The 26,862-nt window shown below is 36.4% G+C and overlaps 1 protein-coding gene across 1 annotated transcript in view; it reads left to right on the top strand.

Annotated features, from left to right (window-relative positions):
* Nucleotides 1–1,985: 1,985 nt before the first annotated feature.
* Gmcl1 (germ cell-less 1, spermatogenesis associated) overlaps nucleotides 1,986–26,862 on the top strand; it is a 37,078-nt gene continuing 12,201 nt past the window's right edge. Inside the window, exons 1-11 of the mRNA XM_004849922.3 lie at nucleotides 1,986–2,437; nucleotides 8,675–8,798; nucleotides 11,347–11,443; nucleotides 12,546–12,643; nucleotides 14,779–14,891; nucleotides 15,712–15,777; nucleotides 18,239–18,323; nucleotides 19,952–20,042; nucleotides 21,248–21,385; nucleotides 22,906–22,975; nucleotides 25,683–25,758. Of these exons, the coding sequence (XP_004849979.1) occupies nucleotides 2,178–2,437; nucleotides 8,675–8,798; nucleotides 11,347–11,443; nucleotides 12,546–12,643; nucleotides 14,779–14,891; nucleotides 15,712–15,777; nucleotides 18,239–18,323; nucleotides 19,952–20,042; nucleotides 21,248–21,385; nucleotides 22,906–22,975; nucleotides 25,683–25,758 (1,218 nt within the window). The 5' untranslated portion in view covers nucleotides 1,986–2,177. The remainder of the gene's footprint in view (nucleotides 2,438–8,674; nucleotides 8,799–11,346; nucleotides 11,444–12,545; nucleotides 12,644–14,778; nucleotides 14,892–15,711; nucleotides 15,778–18,238; nucleotides 18,324–19,951; nucleotides 20,043–21,247; nucleotides 21,386–22,905; nucleotides 22,976–25,682; nucleotides 25,759–26,862) is intronic.

Genomic DNA, 26,862 nt, shown 5'->3' with positions numbered 1-26,862 from the left:
TAAGATGATCTCATGCTGGCTAACTCAGGGTGGCCCACACATGCTCCATGGGAAATACCTATACATCCTTTGTGCTGACAAATTCTGTGCATGCAGTTGATCTCCTTTCCACCATCATTCTCTACCTCCTACCTCCATTTCAAGCTGCCTCAGTTATGTTCTCTCAGTTCACAGTTCTAGTGAATGAGTCAGACACCAGTCCACTGAGGCCTCCAAAGTACATATGCTATCAATGGAAGTGTAACTTGGTGCGTTGATGCCATCGATTCAGAGAGCAATTTAGCATTGGCTAATAAAATTGACAACTGCCCAGCAAATCCACTTCTGATCTGCTTGAATCTTTTGCACATAATGTTCATTTCTGCTCCATGAGACCATTAAAGTAGAAAAACTTTAACTCCCTCAGAAAGAGTGGATAAATTATGGGTCAGACATACAATAAGCAGTGAAAATTTAACTAGATATTTAACCAAAAGTATAATTTTGAGAGAGAAGAAAGGTACAAAATGAGAGGTATGGTATGATTCCATTTAATTATATGTTTAAATGTGCAAAAGAAACAACATTGCACACAAATGTGCATATAAGGGCATGCCTGGGAATGATACACATCATTCTTAAGACAGTCATCACCATTAGGAAGACAGACAGATGGAGACAGAGGGCGGGTACCACAGCAGCCTGCTTGGTATTTTTACTGTTCTATTTAAAAACACGAATCATCAATTATATCTCAGTAAAGCTGGGGGTGGGAAGAATGAATCAAAACAACCATAACACTTCAAGCCTTTAAAGGATCCCCAGGTGTTTGTATTACCAGGTGTTTGAAACATAAACATTTTATGGAATCAGGGACTAAGAGCAAGCTGTCTAGAGTCTATGGCAAGCGTTGCTACCCCAGGAGAAACCTGTTAATTCTGCTAGGACTTCGTGAAGGCACTTTAAGCCTCTAGAGTCCAGGCCTTATTGAGGTCCCACTGGTGCTGAGAGGAAAGAAAAAGGATACAGGCAATGTTCACCAGTGGATTCATGTCTGTAGCAGAGGAGGAATGAAGAAACCTAAATCTCTTCTTTCTAAGTTCTCCTTACACATGAAGCCGAGCACCAAATCCACCGCATGAGGCCCAGCATGTGGGAGCACCTTCAAGGATGAGCCCAAAAAGCATGTTTTTGCCCCTTTCCTAGCACAAGGCCCCATAAGCATCTGGAGCTCAAGCACCTTTGTAGAATGAATGAATGACCTGGACCTCCAAGTCTTGCACAAAGAGGTACGTTAACTACCGCTAAAAATTAGGACTGCTCACAGTTCATAATAGCTAAAACTTGGAAACAGATAAAGAAAATGTGTGGTTTTTTTAATAAAATGGAGTACCACTTAGCCATAAAGAATGAGGAACTAGAAACTTTTATGGCTAAATGGATGCACATTAAGACGATACTCTTAAGTGAAATAAATAGGACACATGTAAATACCAAATAGTTTCTCTGGTGTGAGAAACTGAAAGTGTAAAGGATCAAAAGGCATAATAGGTATTGTGAAATAGGAAGAAAAGGTCCAAAGGGGAAGGGGAAGTGGGAGGGCTTGGGGAAAGGAAAGAAGGGAATGGAATTAATATGAGCTAATATGAGAAAATGAAAAAATGGAAACAAAGTCTTTGTAAATAGGGAGGGGTCGAGGGGTTGAAGGGAGGGCAGGGGAATGGGGGAAAAATAACCAAGATAGATTATGTAAAGGTACAAATCTCCAATGATGAAGGTCATTATATTGTATTCTTAAAATGTGCCAATAAAATTAATTTAAAACAAATCAGGACTGCTTTAAAAATGAGTTTGGCAGGGAGAGGAAGGGAAGCTTCGGGCCACGTTCTGCGCAGGACCTGTCCTCACACCGCCCACCTTCCCCGCCCTTTCCGGCTCGGCTCGCTGCGCGCTTGCGCCCAGAGGCCCGCACTGTGTGACGAAAGCGAGGGGCGTGGCCCTGCGGTGGGTGCGCGCTGCGGGCGGGGCGGAGGATGGACGCTGGAGCGCTCGCTGCAACGATTGAGGCTGCGGGTGAGAAGGTGGCGGTGTAGGCACCTGGGCGAGGGGGAGGCCGGTGGCGGCCGGGTCATGGCGGGAGACCCTCTCCTCTGGACTCTCTGAAGTGTCCTCCCTGAAGTTCTGGGGAGCCCGGTCCCATGGGCTCGCTGAGCAGCCGAGTGCTGCGCCACCCGGGGCGAGCCCGACCCCCGCAGGAGCCGGGTCCCGGGGTGGGGGGCTCGGCTCGGCGGCCTGAGGCTGGCGGCGACGCGGCGGGCCCGGGTTTCTGTTACTGCCCGGGCAGCCGCAAACGCAAGCGGAGCAGCGGGGCCTTCTGCTACTGTCACCCCGACTCCGAAACAGACGAAGATGAGGAGGAAGGCGACGAGCAGCAGCGGCTCCTCAACACCCCTCGAAGGTACGTGAGGGGGCGCGCCCGGGCTGACCAGCACCTGCACCTGTTGGGCCCGGGGATGAGCTGGCGCTCCCGGCCTTAAGGAGCAGACGTGCCTTGACTGTGTGGATGAGGGAGTTGGCCCATGCGGAGCAGATCAGGGAGACGCTCGGTATTGTGCACCGTAAACCACAGACGCCACCGCCGTGTTGTTACAGTCCCCAAGTGACACTTAGAAACGCCAAGCATGCGTCTCTTTGATCCCTGGAGACGACTGATCAGCTGGCCTTTCTTGGTACACCTTTGCCCTCTTGAGTGTGGGTAGCCGCAGAATAAATTGTTTTGCATCCGGTTGCCTTAAATAGTACTGAGAGGTACAAGTAGTGTGTGAGATGGACACCTTTGTTGTCAGCGAAGGGGAAATAATTACCCACAGTTGTTCTTAACTGTAAAGGTGAATTTATCAGTGATGTGCATTTGTTCCTAATAGGAACAGTCTTCCAAAGTCTGTAGCAGTTGAAGTCGTTGACCGGATTTGCAGAAGGTTGCGACAACTTGCTTTACCTTTTTTTTGCGGGGGGGGTGGGGGGTGTTGAAAAACAAAATAATTGTCTCTGAAATAGTATGTAGTTTCCAGTAGAATATAGTTTCACATAAACAATCTGGTTGCTGTCTGTTTTTTTCTTTTTTTTCGGTCGTTGTAGTCATAGATGGAATTTTAAAAACAAAACATTAAATTACTCAAAAAATTTTGCTGCACAAGTGTTACGTATTTATTATTGAAAAAAAAGTACAGGCGCTGAGAGTGTAGTTCAGTGGTAGAGCTAGCTCTTAACGATAAAACTGTTAATAGTTTGGTTTACAAAACTTTTAATATCACTTTTACCCGTGAATGTTTGTGTTTATTTACAAAAGTGGACCCCTACTGTGAATATTTTTCAGTAACCTTTTTATTAGAGTCAATGCAGCATAGTTTTTTTTGTTTTGTTTTGTTTTGTTTAATTAGCTCAATGCAGCATAGTTTTTTTTTAATGCAGCATAGTTTTAAGAGCTCAGATTAAGTTTTTATCTGAATTGTTCGCTTGATATCTTTCTTTTCCTCATATGTAAATGAATTTATTAATACTGTCTTATAAAAGTTGCACAAATCTGAGAATGAACACAGTGCCTGGAATGCATGCCTTCAGTAAATATTATATCTCTTTGATGAATCGATCCGTTTATCATTATAAAATGTTCATACTTCTTTATTCCTGGTAACAGACATACTGCATTCTTTTGGGGGGGGGGGGACCCGGCATCAAACTCGGGACCTTGCGCTTGTGAGGCAGGCATTGGAACCACTGAGCTAAATCCCTTTCCCTATATCACTTTCTTTTGATATTTGTGATTTTTTTTTTTTTTTTCCGTACCGGGGATCGAACTCGGGTCCTTGCACTTGCGAGGCAAGTGGCAGAACCACTAAGCCACATCCCCGGCCCTGATATTTGAATAGTGTACCTTTTCCCATCCATTCATGCCTATCTGTCTTCATATATTTAAGGTAGATATCACATAAACATCATGTAGTTGGATTTTGCATTTATTTTATCCAATCAGACAGTCTCTACCTTTTGATTACTATTTCAAACACATACATTTATTTACTGAAATATATGTCACGACCCACTTGAAAGAGAAACTAAACAGTAATTTGAACAGAGAAATTTTAATATAAGCATTATTAATGGAATTAACTATTAAGGGCAAAACAGTAAGGTAAAGAGAGCTCTAAAAAAACATACAGGAGGGGCTGGGGATTTGGCATAGTGGTTCCATCGCCTGCCTCTCAAGCGCAAGGACCCGAGTTCGATCTCGGGTACCAAAAAAAACAAAACAAAACAAAAAAATACAGGAATAGAAAATACAAGCAGCCACTACATGTAGAGCTTAGGTAGGACATCTAAGGTTCAAATTTGAAATTGGGCCCTCCCATCCCAGTCTGAGATTCACATGTTGTTACAGGAGTTATAGTTATAGCCCAGTGGGTGGTGAAAAAGTTCCCTAAGTGTGGTAGGTCTAAGGCTGGCAAGCAGGGGTGCAAACAAAATTCTTTGGAGGCCATCTGGGCCACATTAGCTGAAGATACTACCTAGACCAGTGATGGCGAACTTTTTAGAGATGGAGTGCTCAACTGCAACCCAAAACCCACTTACTTATTGCAAAGTGCCAGCACTGCAATTAAACCTGAATATTGAGGTTTTAGTTTAGAAAAAAACAACTCATACGTTAGCATCTTTTGTCTTAAAAGAAAAACACAATAACAAAGCTTTTAATGGTACAAATAGCTTTTTATTGAAAGGTAAATTTTGCATTTGATGTGACTACACAATTAATGTGATCTTTGCTGTTGAATGCATGCTGCTAATTTGTTGCTGATAATTTGTCAAACCTTGGCTAGGGCAACTTGGCTTGCACACTGACATAGAGAACTCTGTGCCTGCTGCAGCATGTGTGCCATAGGTTCACCACTGATCTAGACCTTCACAGAAAGATTTGCCAACCCTGAGACTACACTGGTGAACCAGAATAGAAAGTTTTAAAGCAAAACATTATTGGAAAATGTGTGTCAGAATATAGTGTATGTGTATTAGTGGAAGATAACTGACTTATTCAGCCCTGCATAGCTGAAGGGTATAAAAAAAATATTAGTACCTGTAATTTTGTGTGTTGACACCGATATATACTTCCTAAGGTTATCTGTTGTGCTTTTTCACCTCAGCAGAAACTTTAACTTCTAGGCTTGCCTTCCACTTCATACCTTTTGTTAACTGCATGTCTTACTTTTTTTTTTTTTTGCATGTCTTTTTACATTAACAGAACCTGTAAAATTCACTGTTCTGCAACCATATCTTCAGTATTTTGTTCATAGATTGGCTCTAAAAATAGAAACTAGTAAATAGTATTTATTATAACTATAAAGATTGTTCACTTCAGTCAAGTAGTGTGCTAGAATTAAAAATCATATTTAATGGGCCCAGTGTTAGGAAAGGGAGAAATTTCTGTTCAAAGGGAGAAATTTTCTAACCTCGTGCTTACGTGGACACTTCTTAAATCTCATCAAAGGCTTAAAGTTGGGCCATTTTTGTTTGTGTTTTATTTGTACAGTACCTTTTTTGTGTTGCTTTTTTATTGTCCTAGTTTCTGTCTTTTTCTCTCCTGTTGACAAAAGAGTATTTCTTCATTGTATCTTCAGGCTTTTCTATCTTTTGAAATACACTTGGATAGAATCCATCTCCTCCAAACCCTGGACCTTTCTCTAGGGTTTCTCCATCTTCTTTTTCAAAACCATTTGAATTTGTTCTTATTCTGGGACTTATTTTCATCCCATGTCTAGGATTGGATCCACTGTTTTCTGTGGCCTGTATCTTTTTTCTCATTCATTTTAATGAACTACGTCTTCCAATATTTTCTCATGAAAGAGTACAAAAAGGGACAATTTATGTATACAGTATCTAAATATAAATTTATTGTCTTACTTTATTCATCCTTTGACTGGATGGGGAACTCTATAGTAATTTTTCATATCACTGATGATATTCTTTATTGTCTTCTGGTATACAGCATGGATGAAAGATTTGACCCTAATCTAATTTTCTTCTAGGTGACTTTGTCTCCCCTCTCTGGAACTTTTGGAAGCTTATTCTTTGGTACTTTTGAATTGAACTAAAATATACCTAAGTGTGATTCTTTTGATGGCCTTGGTAATTGATAGATCTTTATAATCTAGAGACTCATATACTAGTCTCAAAGGGCTCTTTTTCTGAGTAATCCTCTATCATAGCATCTTATTATTTTATAGATGCAATAATCTGAGATCTCTAGATATATGAATGAGAAAGATTTTTAAGTTTCCCGTAAATTACAGTATATATTTCCTCTGAGGTGGGGTCAGTTTCCCTCCCTCTTTGTCTCCGTCTGTCGGTCTCTTTCCCTCCCTCTTTGTTTCTGTGTCTTCCTTCCCCTCCTCCTCCCCTCTCTGTGAATCCTTCCTCCTTGCCCTCTTCCTTCCCTCCCTCCCTCCTGATTTTCCTTACTTTGGGTGGTACTTGGTTGTCCTCTTATATTTAAGGATGAGTAGCTGATTATTTTGAGTAGGAAGACTGCCTGAGTTAGATTTGGTTGGGGAGGGGTGGCGGTATACTTCGTTTTAGAACAGAGAGTACCAGATGCTCTGGGTTCGTAGCACCCTTAGTGTTTCTGTAATTTTTTTCATGTTACCCTTCATGGAAAAGTAATAACCTTCTTTTAGGTTCACACAACTTAAAGGTAGTAGATTATGTTGTCTGAAAGATTTTATATGTCTTTCAGATTTAAAATAACATGGCCAGGGATGTAGCTCAGTGGTGCTGCACCTGACTTGCAAGAGCAAGGTTCTGAGGTCGATTCCTGGTACTGAATAAAATAAAATAAAATAGTCCACATAAGCTGGGCATTGTGGTATACAGGCCTATAATCCCAGCACTCTGGAGGCAGAGGCAGGAGGATCAGTGTGAGTTTGAGGCCAGACTGGGCTACTTTGTGAGTTCAAGGCCAACCTGAACTACATACCAAATCTTTGTCTCAAAACAAAACAATAAAATAGTCCACATATCTCTCTGAGTTTGCTGTGGTGCTGCAGATGTTTGTGTGTTGCTAGGGATTGAACCCAGGTCCTAGCACATGCTAGGCAAGTGTTCACAGAGCCACATCCCCAACCTCCAATTGTTTTGGTGCACAGAATAGACTCCTAAAATGCCAAAATGAGGACTCCTTTTTCTGGAGGACCAACAGCTATACAAAAGCCTTAGGTCTTCCTGGTAGGTTTGTTCTATTTCTTTGTAGAAAACCTTGGAGTCTTTTTACCTGGGTGTCTGTACTCTGTGTTCATAAGAGCCTGAGGGAGGTCATTAGGTGAGCAAATTTCCCTATTTCCTGCCCCACTTTTCACTTCCATCTTTTGTTTCCCTGAAACCCCACAGTTCTAAAGGGCACATAGGCTTAACCTCTATCCATATTTTGGACTATGGTTTTTTCACTGCTCTTTTTCATTCCAGTCTATTTTCTAATTTCTATATCCCTTGAAATCTCATCAGGTGATGGGCCTATTCTCACATTTTTGCTATTGCAGACTTATTTCTTTTATATTCTTACTCTTTAATGTGATTTGGGGAGAAATGAGAAGGAAACATGTATTCATTTTGCTATCAAGAACCAGAAACTACATTGTCTCATTTATTTCTCATAATAGCTCAATGAAATGGATACTGTTATTATTGATCCTCCTTGTACAGCTGGGGAAACTGAACTATGGGGGACATGGGACTCCAACTCAGATATCTACAGCACCAAACCATGTGCTGTTTATTTATTTATTTATTTTTCAGTTTATTTTGGGACGGGGGCTCGCTTTGTTGCCCAAGCTGGCCCCAAACTCCTAGGCTTAAGAAGTTTTCCTATACCAAGCTCCCAAGAGGCTGGAACTATAGGGGTACTCTACCATGTCTAGCTTACCTGTGCTATTGTTTTTAACATACGTTGGGAAGAGGTAGTAAATATGCTGGTTTAAGACTCCATCTGAAACAATTACTACTTTATCTCTAAAAAGAGATCTACAGGCTTTTTTAACCACTAGGAAAGGTGTCAGAATTGGTCAGGAATTTAAAAAATTAATCAGCTTCTGCCCACCCTTTTCTTATTTGCTGAATCATTTTACTCAGTGATTTCCAGATTTTTTAAATGAACTCTTGCTTTCCGTTATATCCTTTGCAGAAATCCAATAGGTTCATGGATGTAGTAGGTGATGTTTGTGTTGCAGATAATAATTATATAGTATAATAATTTTACATAATTATTATGTATAGTTACACTGAGATTTTCCATAGTGCTGGTTTCTAAATCAGAAAAGCAAAACCCACCATGCTGACTTAACCATCTTAGTTTATTGACTGTGTAATTAAGTTAATTCAAAAATAAAAAATTTATAGAAAGTATATAAAGATCTCTCTCTCATGCTGCTTCCATCTATCCATTGTTATCCCTCCTGTGAGTACCCCTGAGATCACCACTGTTATCTTATGTACTCCTCCAGTCATTAACACATGTGAATATCTGTCTCTATCCTTTTGCACAGTGCATAAGCTGGCTCTAATAGAAACTGAACAAAAGGAATATTTTGTAATTTATGCAAAATCAGAAAAGCACTCAGTTTTGTATATGTAACTTTTGCATTTCTTTTAACAGGAAAAAATTAAAGAGTACATCCAAATATATTTATCAAACATTGTTTTTGAATGGTGAAAATAGTGACATAAAGATTTGTGCTCTAGGAGAAGAGTGGAGCTTACATAAAATATATTTATGTCAAGTAAGTATTTTATTCTTCTATTGACTAACCAGGTAATTACTTTAAAAAAAACTCAAAATTCTTTTAAGTCATGATCTTTCTCATTGCCTTCAACAGTAATTTTTTCATATATCTGATAAAAAGTCTATTGGAAAGAGGCAAATGTTATTAGTGAAAATTTAGTTTGGATAGAAAACATTTAAACTTTTTTGTTATAATAGCCCAGCATCATTTCTTTGTCATTACTTGAATAAAGTGCTTGTTTTGGTGCTTTCTATTTATGAAATGGGGAAGCTGGGAGAAAATGTTTTAACCTTAAAGTTAAGATTGCTGAATTTCTTTCTTGATGATTATTCACATTGAATAAATTCATCTTGAGATGTCACTTCATAGTTGAAGTTGAATGGAAAGTTCTTGACATTTTTCCTTCTCTCCCAAATAATCTTGTTGAGTTAAAGACCACAAATACAGCAACTAACTTTCTTTTTTTTTTTTTGGTACTGGAGATCGAACTCGGGTCCTTGCGCTTGCGCAGCAGACGGCGAAACCACTGAGCTAAAATCCCTGGCCCACAAATACAACAACTAACACAGTTAGCTGATATACCTATTTGACTTTTGTGCTGAAAATTTTTCTGCTACCCATGTAAGAGATTCAGACTTTCAAAGAATGAAAGTGTTGCTCTAATGGTTCAAATATTATATTCATTTATTCTCTCCCTACGTGTGTGTGCTAGGCATTGTTTTAAGAACTGGGAATAAAACAGTGAACAGTCCTAGTCCTGTGGAAGTTATGTTTTTTCCTCTCTACTGTCTGAGAATAATTACATAATTAAGGCATTATAGTATAGGATTTTTTAGGAAAAACATTTGAAAAGGAATTTCTCTCTCTCTCTTTTTTTTTTTTGGTACTGAGGATCAAACTTGGGACCTTGTGCTATTGAGGCAAGTAGTGGCACCTCTGAGCTAAATCCCCAGCCCTTCTCTCTCATTTTAATCATAAGGTTTTTTTATTCTTTAAACAAGTTTACTTTGACTTGAGGAATATATGTAGTCCAAAGAACATATCAGATTGTTGGCCTTAACCTATGGATATGGTCCATATCTTTTAAATCTCTGGAAAAAAACTCTCAGTTTTGCTAACTTACGGGTGAGAATGCCTCTGTTAAAACTTTACCTCTTACTGAGCACAGTGGCACATGCTTATGATCCCAGCTACTTGGGAGGCTGAGGCAGGCATATCACAAGTTAGAGACCAGCGTGGACAGTTTAGCAAGACCTTATCTCCAAATAAAAAATGAAAAGGGCTGGAGATCTAGCTCAGTGGTAGAGCACCCCTGGACTCAGTACTCAGTACCACAAAAAAATAAATAATAAAATAAAAATTAACAAGAAACAACCACTTTACCTCTCATGGAAATGGAGTTGATTTTAATTCAAGCCACATGGTACAATATAAGCCCTCATAGGACAGAAATATCTTTTATTTTCTCCTGTATCATAGGGCCTTCTATGTACAGTTGGCTGTCCATATCCATGGGTTCATATCCATAGGTGGAACCAACGATGGATTAAAAATACTCAGAAAAAAGAAAATTGCATCAGTACTGAACATATACAGACATTTTTTCTCATTATCCCCTTAAAAATCATAACCAGTGATTTGTGTAACATTTACATCATATTAGGGATTATAAATAATCTGCAAATGACTTAAAGTATATAAGAGGATACGTATAGGATATATGCAAACATAAGAGACTTGCTCATCTACAGATTTTGGTATCTGCAGAGTGTCCTGGATACAGTTCCCCCACAGATACAAAAGGGTGACTATAATAAATATTTAGTAACATTTAAAAAGTAAATTTCTTAATATTCGTTCCATTCTATAGTACTGTAATTCTAATTATGAGAGATGCTATCTAGGAAGTAACTAAGGACTTAATCCATTCTAGGACCTTTCCTGGGATTCAAGTCCACTCTGGATATTTCTGATTACAAAAAACTAAATTTGGTTTTCTTCTGATTTCTTTGGGGAGTATCCTTTTAGTGCTGACTTGGGTCTGGTCTGAAGCCTTACTGAGGCACAGTAAAGATTTAGCAACTTGAATACTTTTGGTTCCTCTTCCCTTCCCTCGGTTCATTATTGTGTATCCACTTTGTGTATTGTCATATGTTTGTAAGAGATACTTAAATATATAATACAGTTTTTAAACTTGAATTTAGAACTTCATTGAGAAGGAAAACCTATATATAGTATACTCAGAAATTGTTTAAATAAAAAGCTAACCAGATTCAAATAGTAATGTGAGAATTCAATTTGGATAGTAATAAGAATTTGCTTTATTGTTAAAATATTTCTAAACTAAATGTATTTTGATACACCTAATAATAAACTTGTCTTAATTTCTTTCCTCCTATACACATATTTAGCAGTTCCTTTTCTCTTGAAATAATATGGTGAATCAGTTTTGATAGAATAGTTGCTTGAAGTTAGAAATGGGAAAATAACTTGGAAGACAAAGTACTGGATAATCATTGGTGCTTTTTTTTTTTTTTTTTTAAAGTCAGGCTACTTCTCTAGTATGTTCAGTGGTTCTTGGAAAGAATCCAGCATGAATATTATTGAACTGGAGATTCCTGACCAGAATATTGATATAGAAGGTACTATCTATCTCCTTTTATGAAAAAATCATAAAAAACGACCTTTTTATTCCTTTGGTAGTACATGCATATTTTAACCTCACTGGCTAGGGATAAAGCTCCATTTAACACCTGAAGGTGATAATTTTGTATTAATATACACCCATAGTTTATCAGTTCTGTTCTTCATCATCCTATTCTTTACTCATGTGGGCTTTGTGAATCTGTTTACTTATCTTTGTAAATGTCTGCCCAGGATATGGTTTAGGTTGTAGGAGGAAGGAAGAAAAAGTATCACTTACTAAAATTATGTGATCTTTTAAAAAATTTTTAAATTAATAGATCTTTCCTGAATAATAAAGGAATGGTCATGTAACCGATGTTATTTTATATTACTGAGGCTTACAGGAGTTAAGGGACTTGTTTTGGATCTCCAAGCAGTTAGTGACTCCACAATCAGACTGTGGCTGTCCTTATTCCTAATTCAGTACTTCTGCTCTCCTCATTAATAGAAGTACCCAGTGTCCAGTACACAGACAAAGAGAAAACTTGAGTGTTTACAGATATTGAGAATCATGAAGGACATTTTTGAGAGGGCAATGGAGAGGAGAGTGACCAGGTTTGGATAGCTGGGGGGTGGAGGAAGGGGGGAATAGGTTTAGGGAGGGATGCCGCGAGTGGGTGTGGGATAGACAGTGCTGTAGCTGTGTATTACATTACTCCCTTACTATGTTCCCCAGTGGCAAAGCACAAAAGAGGCAGAATTAAGTTTATCATTGAGTCTGTATGGCTGGATTTAATGATTGCTTTACTTAGGGCCATCTTATAAAACTTCTTCCAGGGTGTGTGAGTTCTGATCCTAACTACTGCCAAGATTTGATGTAGAAGAATGCAATTAGATTTGGTAGAATAGAAAAAGTTATAACATTGTTATTATATTAACACCATCAATCAATAACCATTACTACCATTTTAATGGTGACATTTCTCTGATCCTTTTATGTACATACCAGATTTAGACAGATGTCTTTGTGTGTGAAAACAATTATTGTTATTTTTACAGTAATCTTTTCTATGTAATTAATTGCTTTTATTTCATCCTACATGTGTATTTTGCTTGCAGCACTGCAAGTTGCTTTTGGGTCACTGTATCGAGATGACGTCTTAATAAAGCCCAGTCGAGTCACTGCCATTTTGGCAGCAGCTTGTATGCTGCAGTTGGTAAGTATCACATTATTCAGAAAAGATTACAATAGTGTCTTTGTTAATAATCTCTTCTAAAAACAAAAATAAAGCTTATCTTTTAGAATTTTTAAAGTAAAAATGGAATGCATTAATACCATTTACTATAAATCACTTAAAATGCTTAACCAAAACTAATCTATTACTGAGGGGGTTATGATGTCTGCAAAATGAATGCAAACTATTTCTGTGTAGTGTAGTATGGCTATAATGTAGAAAACATTTACTCAAGTTCATTTGCAAATTTCTATTAATCATTGGTCTTGACTGTTACACGGGTGGTTTATGATTACCAGTTTAGTTCATGAGTTCAAAAAAAATCAGATGCTACTATGTAAACTTTCTTAATTATGAATAACTTTTTTTGTACTATATGTGCATTTTAATCTACTAGTAGAATGACAGATTTATTCATTCAACAGAAATGTATTAAGTAGTATGTCAAACTAGGCCTAGAGAACCAAAGGTAAATTAAGTTGTGGTTCCTAAATCTGTATAATTTTTACCTGTGAATTTTTCAAAAATCATAATCCCTATCTTCAAGGAGCTCTCAGTATAATGTTTATGGAAAAGTGGAATGGGAGAGTTGCTGTACAATCCCAAAGCTAAAATAAGTGCTAGCCAATGTTATATGTATGATAATATCATATGTATGAAGTATTATATGTATATATAGGGAGAGAGCCAAAAGACAGATTATGAAAGTTCCTCTATACCAGTGATGGTAAACCTTTTAGAGCTTTCAGTAATACAAACAGACCACTGTGGCACATGTGTCATAGGTTTCCCATCAGTCTCTATATACATCGCTAGGAAGTTTAGCCTTTATATGTAAGTACCATTTGATGATTTTAATCAGAGGAAAGACAATGTTATGTTTCAAAATAATACTTCACGATCAACATATGCACAATGAATTGAAAGAAAGGTGAGTACAGGATTAGAGCCAAAAATCTATGGCAGTAGTACAGTGGAGAGGATTTTTTTTTTTTTTTTTGGGTACCGGGGATTGAACTCAGGTCCTTGCACTTGCAAGGCAGGCGGCAGAACCACTGAGCTAAATCCCCAGCCCAATTGCAGTAATACAAATGAGGTCTAATGTAAGGTAGTATAAATAAACTTGGAGAAGAAAGAGTAGATACCTAAGATATTAAGGAAGGATAATTCACTGGATGTAGTGACAGAGGAAATGTTAAAGAGGAAATAGGAGGGTTCTAGAATCACTTCTAGGTAAGTTTAAAAACCTTGTTTTATTTTAAACAGCATTTTCCTTTTATCAGCATTTACATACTGGTTTACTTGAATAATTTACTAAGTAATAGCTTGTTAAATATCCTTGGCTGAGATCATTTGATTTTTAAAATATTTTGATCTTTCAGTATTTAATTTAAAATAAGTATACCTTGGGTCCTTTTAGTTTTAATGTTCTATATCTGCTTTCTGGCTTATTTTTACAATTTACTAACTTAATAATATACTTGCATGATGAGTATATTTCAGAAATTGCAATAAAAAGTGGCAGTATTCTTTCATACATTAAAGATAGTTCATTTGAAACCTGCATGTTCAATTTAGAGTAAAATGTAGGTTGTTTAGAACTATAATGTAATTATTTTAGGGGCATCTCATATTGAGTGCTAATTCATATTGTTGTAAAGCTCATCACTTAATTAACTGATTATGTAGAGAGTTCTTAATTTAAAGACTAGACACAATGCTGCCAGAGAAATTTGCAAAGGTCCCAGAGGTCAGAAAAATAGAAAATAAAGAGAATAGTAATATATTCGCCCCACAGAAAAAGTCCATTTCCCAGTTACAAGTATTTAATTGAATACTTGCTGAATTCTTTCCATATTTTTATTGGATTATTAAAAAACCTTAGGCTTGGGCCGGGGATTTAGCTCAGTAGTTCTGCCGCCTGCCTCACAAGTGCAAGGACCCGAGTTCAATCCCCGGTACCAAAAAAAAAAAACAAAACAAACTTTAGGCTTGCTGCACTTAATCAGTTTTCTTTCTAGCTTCCTTTTTTTCCTTTTTAGTATGTAAAAGCACATATCAAGAGTTAATTTTTCACAAATGAAATGGGCCTTTCCAGTGCTTATTTATATTTACAGGATGGTTTAATACAACAATGTGGTGAGACAATGAAGGAAACAGTTAATGTGAAAACTGTATGTGGCTATTACACATCAGCAGGGACCTATGGATTAGATTCTGTAAAGAAAAAGTGAGTTATTACCCTTTCTTATTTTTCTTCCCATCTCACTTCTGGGAATTTGGTTGCTTTGATTTCTTAAGAGAGTGTATAGCTATAAGAAAGAAAGAAGGAGAAAAAAGAATAGGGGATAGAATTTTATTATTTAAAAAGTCCCTTTTTGATTTTGGACTAATTAATAAATTCCTCAGAAATGTTGTTTTTGTAAGTGACCAAGGGTGGGTTAAACATAAAGAGTAGGTATAATTTACACCTGTAATCTCAGCACTCTGGGAGGCTGAGGTGAGAGAGTTGCAAGTTTGAGCCCAGCGTGAGCAATGTAGCCACTTAGTGAGACCCTGTCTCTATATAAAAAATTTTAAAAGGCTGGGATGTAGCTCAATGTGAAGGCCCAGTAATGAAAAAAGAAAGTAGGTATAAATAGGCATTATATCCATGTAACTACTGGCAATTTTTTATCTATTAAGAAGTAAAGGAGTCGGATTTAGTTCAGCGGTTCTGCCGCCTGCCTTGCAAGCGCAAGGTCCTGAGTTCAATCCCCAGTACCAAAAAAAAAAGAAGTAAAGAACTTATTTTCAGATTTTAAATACAGAAATATGTAAGCTCTTTCATAAACCATTTAACACCAACTTGAATGATGCTTTCTTAATTAGAAATGATCTTATTAATATAAAGGGAATATTCCTTTAATAACTACTGACAAAAGCAATACTTAATTTCAGATTACTATGCTAAAACTTTTGAGCATGTCATAGCAAGATTAATGCTATTTTTTATTAATAAATTCAAACTACATAATAGATAATGTAATAATTACTTTTTGTAATTTCAGATGCCTTGAATGGCTTCTAAACAATTTGATGACTCATCAGAATGTTGAACTTTTTAAAGAGCTCAGGTATTTGAATTTTAAATAACATAACATTTTTCATTTGGTAAATTATGCAAGTTTTTTTTATAGAACATGAAAAGTATACAGTTTAATGAAAGATACTGTGACTATATCCATAAACTAAAGAAATGTAGCATAAATTTCTTTGTTGTAAATGATAAAATGTATAATATTGTATTAACCAATTTTAACAAAAATATGTTGCTGTTATAAGACTATTTAAGTTTCAAGTGCTTCCTCACTTTTGCTGGGCTCTTGGAAAATCTAAAGGTTAAAGATACTCTATTTGGGGTTATGAAGGATGCAGAAGTGATTGTGTCATGCTTTCTGGTGTCAGGGAGCTTTTCATAATAATGAAACTAAGATATTTGAGATAGATCTGAGAAACTCAGAGTGGAAATGAACTTTTGAGGGCTTTAGAGTACGAACATCAGGAGTATGTGGCATTTTGAAGGGAATATCTAAAACCAAAGATTTAACTTGCATTGCTTCCTGAGATGTCAGTTTCATTGTTTTTATAGTGAGAAAGGTATGAGAGAGGTATATATTTTTTATGTTTAAATACATTATGGAATAAAATATTCAGATTTCTTTTAATTCTCAATATAAAATACAATTTATAATTTTTGATTTGGTTTTGTTTTTTGAGACAGAGTCTAGCTATGCAGTTCAGGCTGGGCTTGAACTCACTGTGTAGCCTAAGCTGGACTTGAACTCAGAGCAGTCCTGCCTCAGCCTCCCAAATGCTGGGATTACAGGTCTGCATTACCATGCCTGGCTTGGGTTCTTTTGTTGTTTTTTTTTAATGGTGAGACCACCTTGTGGATTTTTTTTCATTCCTCTGCCTTAAGAGGTACTTCAGTAGACAAGTTTGAAAACTGTCCATCACCTAATGATGTCAAGGCATAAACAAATCCCTGCAGTATGTTTGACTTGAAAATAACACTTGTTTCTTTCCATTCATAATTTTTTTCTTTTTCTCTTTTCTTTTTCTTTCCTTTCTTTTCTTTCTTTCTTCCTTTTTTTTTTCTTGGTGATACTAGGGATTGAACCAAGGGCTTTGCATTGAGCTACATCTCCAGCCCTTAGTTGTCTGAGTTGAGCTAAAACTTGCAATTCTCCTGCCTCAACCTCCAGAGTGCTGGGATTAAGGCATGCACCACCACACTGAGCCATAATTTCCCACTGAGCTTTTTTTCAAAAGAAACCTAGACTGAGCAAAATTGCAAGTCCAAGCCTGACGGGCAATTTAACAATTTAGTGAGACCTTGTCTGAAAGTAAAAAAATAAAAAGGTGCTAGAGGTACAGCTCAGTGGGATGGCCTCAGATTCCATCCCCAGCATTGGAAAAAAAAAAAATCACTGATCATAGGGGAGTCATCTTAAAAGTTCAGAAGCTTCTCCACAAAAAAAAAAAAAAAAAAAGGCTCAGATTCCTCTGAGCCCACTGGGGCTCCCAAATGTAATAAAGGTTTTTTCCTCCACACACACACAAAAAAAGTTCAGAAGCTCCACATACCTTATAATCCCAGCACTCTAGGAGGCTGAGGCAGGAGGATCAAGAGTTCTGGCCCAGCCTGGGCACCTTAGTGAGACCTTGTCTCAAAATTTAAAAAAAAATTTAAAGGGCTAAGGAAGTAGCTCAGTGTGAAGGCCAGCCCTGGGTTCAGTCTCCAGAATTGGGACACACACACACACACACACACACACACACACACACACACATTACTAAACAAAAAACCCAGAAGCTCTTCTTTTTATGGCTTAAAGGAAGAGGGAAAAAAACACTGATGGTATCATTTCCACTTGAAATTTAAGCTAAAACACATTTCTTTTCTTTTTTTTTTTTGGTACCGGGATCCAACTGAGGATCTTGCACTTTCGGGGCAGGCAGCGGAACCACTGAGCTAAATCCCCAGCCCAAAACACATTTCTTGATCTTATTCTCTTTAATAGTAATAAAAACATTTTATGACTAAGCAGTTCTTTTAAACTTAGAGATGAAAGATCATTGTATGTGCTGCTGAAGCTAGCACATAGATAACTTTAAAGATAAAGCTGTTTTAGTGAATTTTGAGGTATCTTTTTTTGTGGGTTTTTTTGTTTGTTTTGGGGGGGTTTTGTTTGTTGTTTTAACATAGAATTGTATGCAAGGAAGGCCACAGAAGGCTGCCACTTAACAGTGCATACTGAAAGTTGTATTACTGGGACCTTGCTGTAATTGGTTTAACAAATCAAAGCATATCATTTCCCTATCAGTGTAAAAACAGACATTTCACAGCACACTTTGCGAATTAAAAGTATTGCTAACTTCCAGAATATTAATAACTAAGACTCATTGTCTTGGGCAAAAAAGCTTGTCATTTTTAATTCCACATTTTCATTTGACAAAAATATATTTAGTATGTTCAGAGTTATTGAGCCCATTCAAGAAGATCGGCTCACTCTTCTGTTTTATCTTTTCCAGTATAAACGTCATGAAACAGCTCATTGGTTCCTCTAACTTATTTGTGATGCAAGTGGAGATGGATGTATACACAGCTCTAAAAAAGGTATTGGCGTGGCCAGGGATTTAGCTCAGTGTTTCTGCCGCCTTCCTGGCAAGCGCAAGGTCCTGAGTTCAATCTCCGGTACCAAAAAAAAAAAAAGGTGTTGGTGTAATATGATGTATACAAAGGTATCACCCCAGCATTGCTCATAATAGTGAACAATTGGAAACAGCTAATAGTGTCCAGTGATAAAGGGTGGTTATGTATGTAAGAAAAGGAAGAGGAGTTACAGGTGCTCCTTAACTTACGATTGGGTTATGTCCCAATAAACCCTTAAGTTGAAAATGCACTTAATATATCTAACCTATTGAACATCATAGCTTAGCCTCACCAACCCAGACACTTATATTAGCTACAGTTGGGCAAAATAATCTAACACAAACCTTATTATATAATAGTGTCACGTATCTCATGTAATTTATTGAAACCATACTGAAAGTGAAAAACAGTGGTTGTCTGAACACACACAGCATCATGAATTAGAAAAATCCTACAACAAACCGTGGTAAGTTGCAGAACTCTCTGTCAAAATACTATATTTAAAGATTTATGGTTTCCAAAATATAGCTGTTATGTATGATTTGTGCTGCTCTAAATGCGAGTATGCATGTGTCACTGTAATATGTCTTTAACTTTTTCAGGATTTTCTAGAAGGGAATAGCTGGGTTGAATGGATTTCTATTTTTAGTTTTTTCAGGAGTCTCCACACTGATTTCCATAATGGTTGTACTAGTTTACATTCTCACCAACAGTGTGGTGTAGTGTTCCTTTTCCCTACAACCTCCCCAGTTTTTGTTGTTTTTTGAGTTCCTAATGATAGCCATTCTTTTTGTAATAAGATAGAACCTCAGTGTTGTTTTTATTTGCATTTCTCTGATGGCCAAAAATGCCGAACATATTTTCATGTATTTATTGCCATTTATACTACTTCTTCTGAGAAGTGTCTGTTTCTTTCAGTTGCCCAACTTTTGTTTTTGTTTTTGTTTTGTTTTGGTACCAGGGATCAAACTTGGGTCCTTACGCTTGCAAGGCAGGTGGCAGAACCACTGAGCTAAATCCCTGGCCCAGTTGCCCAACTTTTGATTGGGTCTTTTTATTTTGAGGGTCTAATTTTTGAGTTCTTATATATTCTAGATATTGGTCCCCTGTCTGTTGGTTGTTTCCTTTGCTATGCACAAACTTTTTAATTAGCAAAACAATTTATAATTACTAAGTGCCGGGCTGGAGGCAGAGGACTGGTTTTATGAGTCCTCCTCTACTGTGTTCTTCCCACTACATAATTTTGCCTTTAGCCTTTTGTTTCTGACTTAGAGCATTGTGTACAAAATTAATACAAAATTACTAATGTATTTTAAAGCTTTACCTTTTAATACAATAAGATGTGTTTGTGACTGTAAATACTTTTCAGGGATTGATTTCTTGATGCATATTTATTGTTGGACTATGTATATAGTTAATGCCATGATGAATTTAAAGTTTGTAAGCATGTTTTATAATAGTGCTACATTTTTCTTTTAGTTGCTTGTTAAATGGAAATTAAAACTTTTCAGGTATTATATTTAAAGGTAGGAGCTATTTGAAACATAAAGTGATGAAGTCTTGTAATTTTTTTCTTACTATTTTTAACCTAGTGGATGTTCCTTCAACTTGTGCCTTCTTGGAATGGATCTTTAAAACAGCTTTTGACAGAAACAGATGTCTGGTTTTCTAAGTGGAAAAAGGGTATGCCTGAAATTTTTACTGAGAACTCGTCTTTTTTAAAATGAAATTTGTTAGAACTGAGACCTTAGGAAAAAAAGAGAGAAAAAAATATTGTAATCCCGCATGGACAATCTAATAGTGTACTTTGATTTAGTACAATTGTCTTACGTGTTTTATATGTTCTTTGGCCTGTTGGTCGGGTTTTTAGTCTGTATATATGATAATTAGCTTTATAAGGTCTTATAAATGAATTTGATGCTAGAAAAATAAGAGGGGTGGGTGGAGGGAAGGAAAAAAAAAGAATTGAGATGTGTTATATATGTGTACCAATTTCCCGTAGTGAATGTAACCATTGTGTATTGCAAACATGTACTAATAAAAAAAAAAAAATCAGGTCCTGTCTTAGTTACAGAGTGACTTTTAGATCTAGTGAGAACCCTTGCAATTATCCAATTCAGCCTCTCATTTGCAATGAGAAAATTGAAATAAAAATGCCTTAGCTAGGATTATCTGAATTGTTGCTCTTAAACAGTCACCATGCTCTGATCCTCCCAAGTTATTGTTTCTCCCAAAGTCAGATTGGGACTCTGGAGAGATAATTGTCCATGTATTTTTCTCAAACCTTCCTTTCCTACCTTGTTGCACTATGAGCTTCAAATTCTCAAAAAAGTGTACAGCTAGGGAGGGGGGAAGGGCAAAGGACAGAAAGGACAAGAAAAAAGCGAATAGAAGGAAAAAATGGAAACAGTTTTTGTAAATAAAGAGGGGAAGAGAGGTTAAAGGGAGGGGAGGGGAATGGGAAAAAAAGCAGTAAGATATTATGTGTAGGTACATATTCCCTATCTTGAAAGTTATGTGTATCTAAAAGATACTAATAAATGTTTTGTTTAAAAAAAAAGTGTACAGCTGAATTCCCAGTCCAGTGGTCTGATTAGCACCAATTTCTAAATCTCCCTGTTTTTTGTTTTTTTTGTTTTTTTTGTTTTGGTACCAGGGATCGAACTCGGGTCCTTGCGCTTGCGAGGCAAGTGACGGAACCATTGAGCTAAATCCCTGGCCCAATCTCCCTGTTTTTATCCTTACACTTCAGATTTATAAAATTCTTCAAAATCTTGAAACTAGTTTATTTGTATTCTAGTGGAGTATTGTGTGTGTGTAATCATAAAAACATTTAGGAATACAATAATAATAGATTTGAAAAATGGCTATTTGCTTTATTTTTTTAGATTTTGAAGATGTGGCCTTCCTTGAAACTGAACAAGGAAAACCATTTATGTCAATATTTAGGCATTTAAGGTTACAGTATATTATTAGTGATCTGGCTTCTGCAAGAATTATTGAACAAGATTCTTTAGTACCTTCAGGTAAGAGAACATGATGAGATCATGATTCTAAGGTATGTTTTTCTGATTATAACAGTAATATATATCACAGAAAAGGATAATGGAGAAAGTACTTGTCCTTAATCCTCAAAAGGTATACATTTTTATGCCCAAGTGGACTCATACTACATAGGTAATTTTCTGCCTTTATGTTATATGTGGCAGCTATTTTCCCATATCATATTTCATAAATATTCTCTAGAATATTAAAATAGCATTCTGTAATACAAATGTTCTATAATTTTATTTAGGTTTTTTTTTTTTCAGAACTGAGGATTGAACCCAGGATCTTCACACTGAGTTACATTCTCTGCCCATTTTTTATTTTTTATTTTGAGATAAGGTCTCACTAAATTGGTAATTTGCCCAGGCTGGGCTCAAATTTTCAATTGTCTTGCCTTAGCATCCAAGAATACTGGGATTACAGGTGTGCACCACCACACCCATTCTTTCATTTTATTAACCAGTACACTATTTTGGATCAGACTTTTAAAAATGACTTTATGTAGTGCACACTTAGAATCCCAGCACTTGAGAGGCTGAGGCAGGAGGATTGCTGTGAATTGGAGGCCAACATGAACAATATAGTGAGACCCTGTCTCAAAAAGACAAAAAATAAAAATAAAAGTCATAACTGCCTTTTCTATGAGTACTCTTTAAATTCACTTATTTGGTTTTTCTTATTCTCGACTTTTTTTGTTTTTGTTTTTGTAGTACTGGGGATCAAACCCAGGGCCTTTGCACTGAACTACATGCCCAGCCCTTTTTTATTCTGAGACAAGCTCTCACTGAATCACTAAGTTCCCCAAGCTAGCCTCAAACTTACAATCCTTCTGTCTCAGCTAACCAGAATGCTAGGATTACAGGAGTGTGCCACCATGTAAAATTGTTTATTTTTAATAATAGTATCCAGGTCTGATTTTTCAAAATTATTTCTTGAGTGTATAGTCTTCATCTACTAATTTAGAGATAGCTTATTTCCTAAAAGATGAATTAATTGCTATTTTCAGATAACTTAGGGAAAATCCATTATTTAATTTTCTGTTAGAACGTTTATAAAACCTGAAAATATTGTTTTAGGAATGTTTTTCACAAGATGAAATTAATATAAACTATTAAACTCAAGAATGTGCTTTTAACTAAGGACTTAAATCCTAATTGAATCTAAATGTATGTAATCTAAAGTCTAGTTTGAGACACAATTGAATGACCTTTAACACCTCAAAGATCATTAATTCATTATTATTTTAGCATACTTATAAAATATAAGCTACCTGCTTTTTATATTGTTATTTTAAACTTAAAATTAGAAATGATAACAATTTTGGGCCAGAGATGTAGCTCAGTGGCACAGTGCCTGCCTGGCAAGTGCAAGGTCCTGAGTTCAATTGTTGGTACCAAAAAAGATAAAAAATAATCACAATTTTATCAACTACTTATAATGTTTAAATCCTCTATATTCTCCTATTTGTATCTATTATTAACTAATGTTTATACTTCAGAATGGCTATCTTCCGTGTATAAACAGCAGTGGCTTGCTATGCTGCGGGCAGAACAGGACAGTGAAGTAGGGTAAGTATATTACATTATAATCTGCTCATTAAATCAATAGCTAATTTTTTTGATTCTGGGGATGAAACCCAAGGCTGCCTCTCACCTGGTCAGCAAGCACTTTACCACTAAGCTACATCTGTCATCCAAAAAAAAGAAAAAATTTGCCATGATTTTTTTTTTTTTGGTACTGGGGATCGAACTTGGGACCTTGCACTTGCGAGGCAGGTGCCAAAACCACTGAGCTAAATCCCCAGCCCTGCCATGAATTTTTAAATGCAGTCATTATATTGAAAAATCAGTTCTAAATTTAAAACTCAAGCTATTAAAAATAGAAAAATGATCATGTAATCAACTTTTATTGTATTCTTAAAACATCACTCTTACAAATACCTTTCTGGTCAGTTAGTGTAAAAAAGTGTTTAAATTGTGACTTGCTGTATTACTAAAGTTGAGTAATTCATATACTTTGTTTCACCTGGTATTATGATTTGCTTTCAACATATTGAAATATTACTTGGAATAATGCTTTTATAAAGAATGATTTTCATATTTACCTACAGGTAAAGCTAACTTTCATATTGTAGTATTGTCAAATTCTGAGTAATAGGTTGTTCTGAAGCTCTTTGAGTCTAACATGAATGAAACATGCCCTTTCCAAAAGCATATGATACCCTTACAAAATATTTTTACAGTTCACAGAAGGTACTCTCACATTTATTATTTGATCACTGTGCTAGCTCCTTGAAATAGGCAGTATAAATAATCTACCTGTAGGGCTGGGCATTTAGCTCAGTGGTTTCACCGCCTGCTGCGCAAATGCAAGGAGCTGAGTTCGATCCCCGGTACCAAAAAAAACCTACCTGTGAGTGTATAGAAGAGGCCTTAAGAAGTTTAATTTTTCTGCCCCCAATCTCTTTTAATCCATTTTATACACCAAGGAATTTCCTAAAATAATGGCTAGTTATGTTTATATCTAAACAGTGAATATATGAAAGTGTTATATAAATTCATGATGATTATAAAGTTATTGTTATCCATGGTTTTTAGTTTTTTGGTTGTTTTTTTTTTTTTTGGTACTGGGGATTGAACTCAGGACCTTGCGCTTGCGAGGCAGGCGCTGGAACCACTGAGCTAAATCCCCGGCCCGATGGTTTTTAGTTTTTATTTTATGTAAAATCCCATGTTTTTCCAAATATATTCACAGCATTCTTATCCAGCACAAATATATTTTGTTTTGTTTTGTTTTTTTGGTATCAGGGATCGAACTCGGGACCTTGTGCTTACAAGGCAGGTGGCGGAACCACTGAGCTAAATCCCCAGCCCTCCAGCACAAATATAGTAAAATAGTTAAAATACAAATAGAAATAAAAAACAAAAATGAGTTAATGGAATTCAGATTTATACCATTTTGTGAATCATTCTACATGTTTTCTATTCAGCTTTTAAAATTTTGGATGTATTTTATTTTTTAAGATTTTTCTCACTTTACCAAGGATTAATATATAATCTTACCTAAGAAATTGAGCTAGAGGAAGTATTTAGCTTTCTTGACCTCAGAAGTATATGATTAAGGCTGGGTGTGTAGCTCAGTGGTAGAGTACATTCCCACCGTGTGTGAGGCTCCTTGGCTTCAATCTCCAATGCTGGAAAGAAGAAGGAAGTAGTAGTAGTAGTCGTCGTCGTAGTCATAGTTGTAGTAGTAGTAGTATGATGATATTGCCCTGATAAGATATTATGTTAAAAAAAAAGATATTATGTTCCATGATATTGAACATGTAGTCACAGCTAGCCACAGGACTGCTAAAGTGAGGAAGACTGCGTATGTGCTGGCTACTAAGTCACAATCTAGCAGAATTTCCCTCCAAGGTTCTCATCCAAGCTCTCTTCCACATTGCCAAAAGGCTTGTCTTTCTAAAACAGAGGTATAGCTGTGTTACTTCCCTGCTTAAATATGTTCGAGGACATTTGATGATAGTTAAGGGAGATGACTGCTATTCAAGATTATTGAGGTTAGATGGTGAGAAGATTTGGCTCATTATACTATACATTTTCTCTACTTTCATATGTTTGCAATTTGTCATAATAAAATTTAATAGTAACAGAACACATCTGAGAACTGTCACCTATAGGAAAAGTTGAAACATGTTAGCATGGCCTTTGGAACCTTCAGCAGTTTGTCCCAAATGCCTTTAATTTCATCTCTTCTCATGCTCATCTTACACTCCAGCTGCCCTAAATTCTTTGTTCATTTGACATTCTATTATTATTCACTCCCTTTTTGATAGGTAAAAAATGAATAGTAAACTATTCCTTCTGCATGTGTCCCCTCCCCCTGTACAGAATACACCTCCCACCTCCATCCACCAAGCTCCCATTCAGGTGCAAATAACATTTTCTCCATGACAGTCCCCCTCCACTCCAGGTGATGAATCTGTGCCTTCTTCACTCTTCTAACATTACCCCTCTTTCCACATTGTCATGGTCACTATTTCCATCTTAATTTTCTACTCACCTGAGCTCTTGGATATCAAGGACATATTTTATTTACACTTATTATTGTTATTATTACTATTATTTCCCCATGTTTGGGCATGTCATATTACCTTATCCCCCTAAAATTATTTTTAAATCTAGAAGCAAGATTTTGTTTTTAACTTGCAGGGTTTTTTTCAATAACAAGTTGACTATTTTCTCTGAAAGTTCATGATTTAATGAATATTTTTAGGCCTCAAGAAATCAATAAAGAAGAACTAGAGGGAAATAGCATGAGGTGTGGTAGAAAACTTGCCAAAGATGGTGAAGTAAGTATGTGTTATTGACAATATTCTCATATAAATTGTTGAGAAAATTTGGCTATTTTCTCTAGTTTCATGTTTGCAGTTTTTCATAGTAAGGTTAAAAACAACATAATATCTGAGAACTCTGTTACCAGTTAATACACTTTACATAGTAATCATGACACTTGTCATACTTCAGAAGAGCTTATTTAATGGTTTCTGTACCATGATGTCCTGGGCAAGTTATAGCCACCATGTCCAGTGTAGATTGATTACTCACCCTTGTATAAGACTATTGAACTTAAAATTGGAATCCAGATAAGAGATTTGAGATCATCCCTCACCAGTCCAGATGTCAAGATAAAGAAGTTATATGGGAGCTATTAGTCTTAAAAGTGACACATTTTATAATTATCCTAAATCAAAGACATTCGAGCCCTTTATTTGCCATCCGCATGAGTTACCTTTTTCCTTTTCCACCCAACATACATATATATAAATAGAAAAATATGTAAAACAATTCTTAGCCCTGCTGTGTCTAGAGAACTTGTTTTCTAATTGTTTTAAAAAGCTGATTGTGAACCATTAAATTGATGTTATAGCCTAATCATAATTTTCATATTTAAAGAAATATCATCCTAATTTAGGTAACCATTTGGTTCTTTTTCTCCCAAATTTACCTTTGTTTAGCTTTTTAGAGGTAAGTTATTTTATGTTTCCATTCCCAGTTGTGGTAAATATTCAGAGTATGAATTACTTTTTTTATTGCTCCTTCTTCCTTGTTGCTGCTTCCAGATCTTGTTCTCCTTCATCCCACATTGAATCCCAGTGCCTTTTAAAGCCAAAGTGTTTACTGCACTATCTTCCACCTTACAGTGGCTGTCACACACAGAGCTCACTGTTTTTTTCTTGTCACCACTTTTGTTACCAGTTGTGGTGATTTCAGCATGTCTGTTCCCTGACCTTCCTTCCCTCAGTGATCTTGTGTTCTACCCTTCCTCAGGCGCCCATTCCCATGAGACATCCTCAAGTTTTGCATCACTGATTACTACCACCTTCAAAATCTCCATTTCAAGTATTCCATTTTGGGGCTCCACTTCCTCTTATCCTTCTAGCTTTCTTTCTAGT

The sequence above is a fragment of the Heterocephalus glaber genome, unplaced genomic scaffold, assembly GCF_053883595.1.
Source record: "Heterocephalus glaber isolate CG9 unplaced genomic scaffold, H.glaber_assembly_v1.0 deba00001456, whole genome shotgun sequence".
Classification (NCBI taxonomy): domain Eukaryota; kingdom Metazoa; phylum Chordata; class Mammalia; order Rodentia; family Bathyergidae; genus Heterocephalus; species Heterocephalus glaber.
The sequence above is the reverse complement of the archived record's forward strand: the minus strand, read 5'-3'. Positions and strand labels throughout refer to the sequence as shown.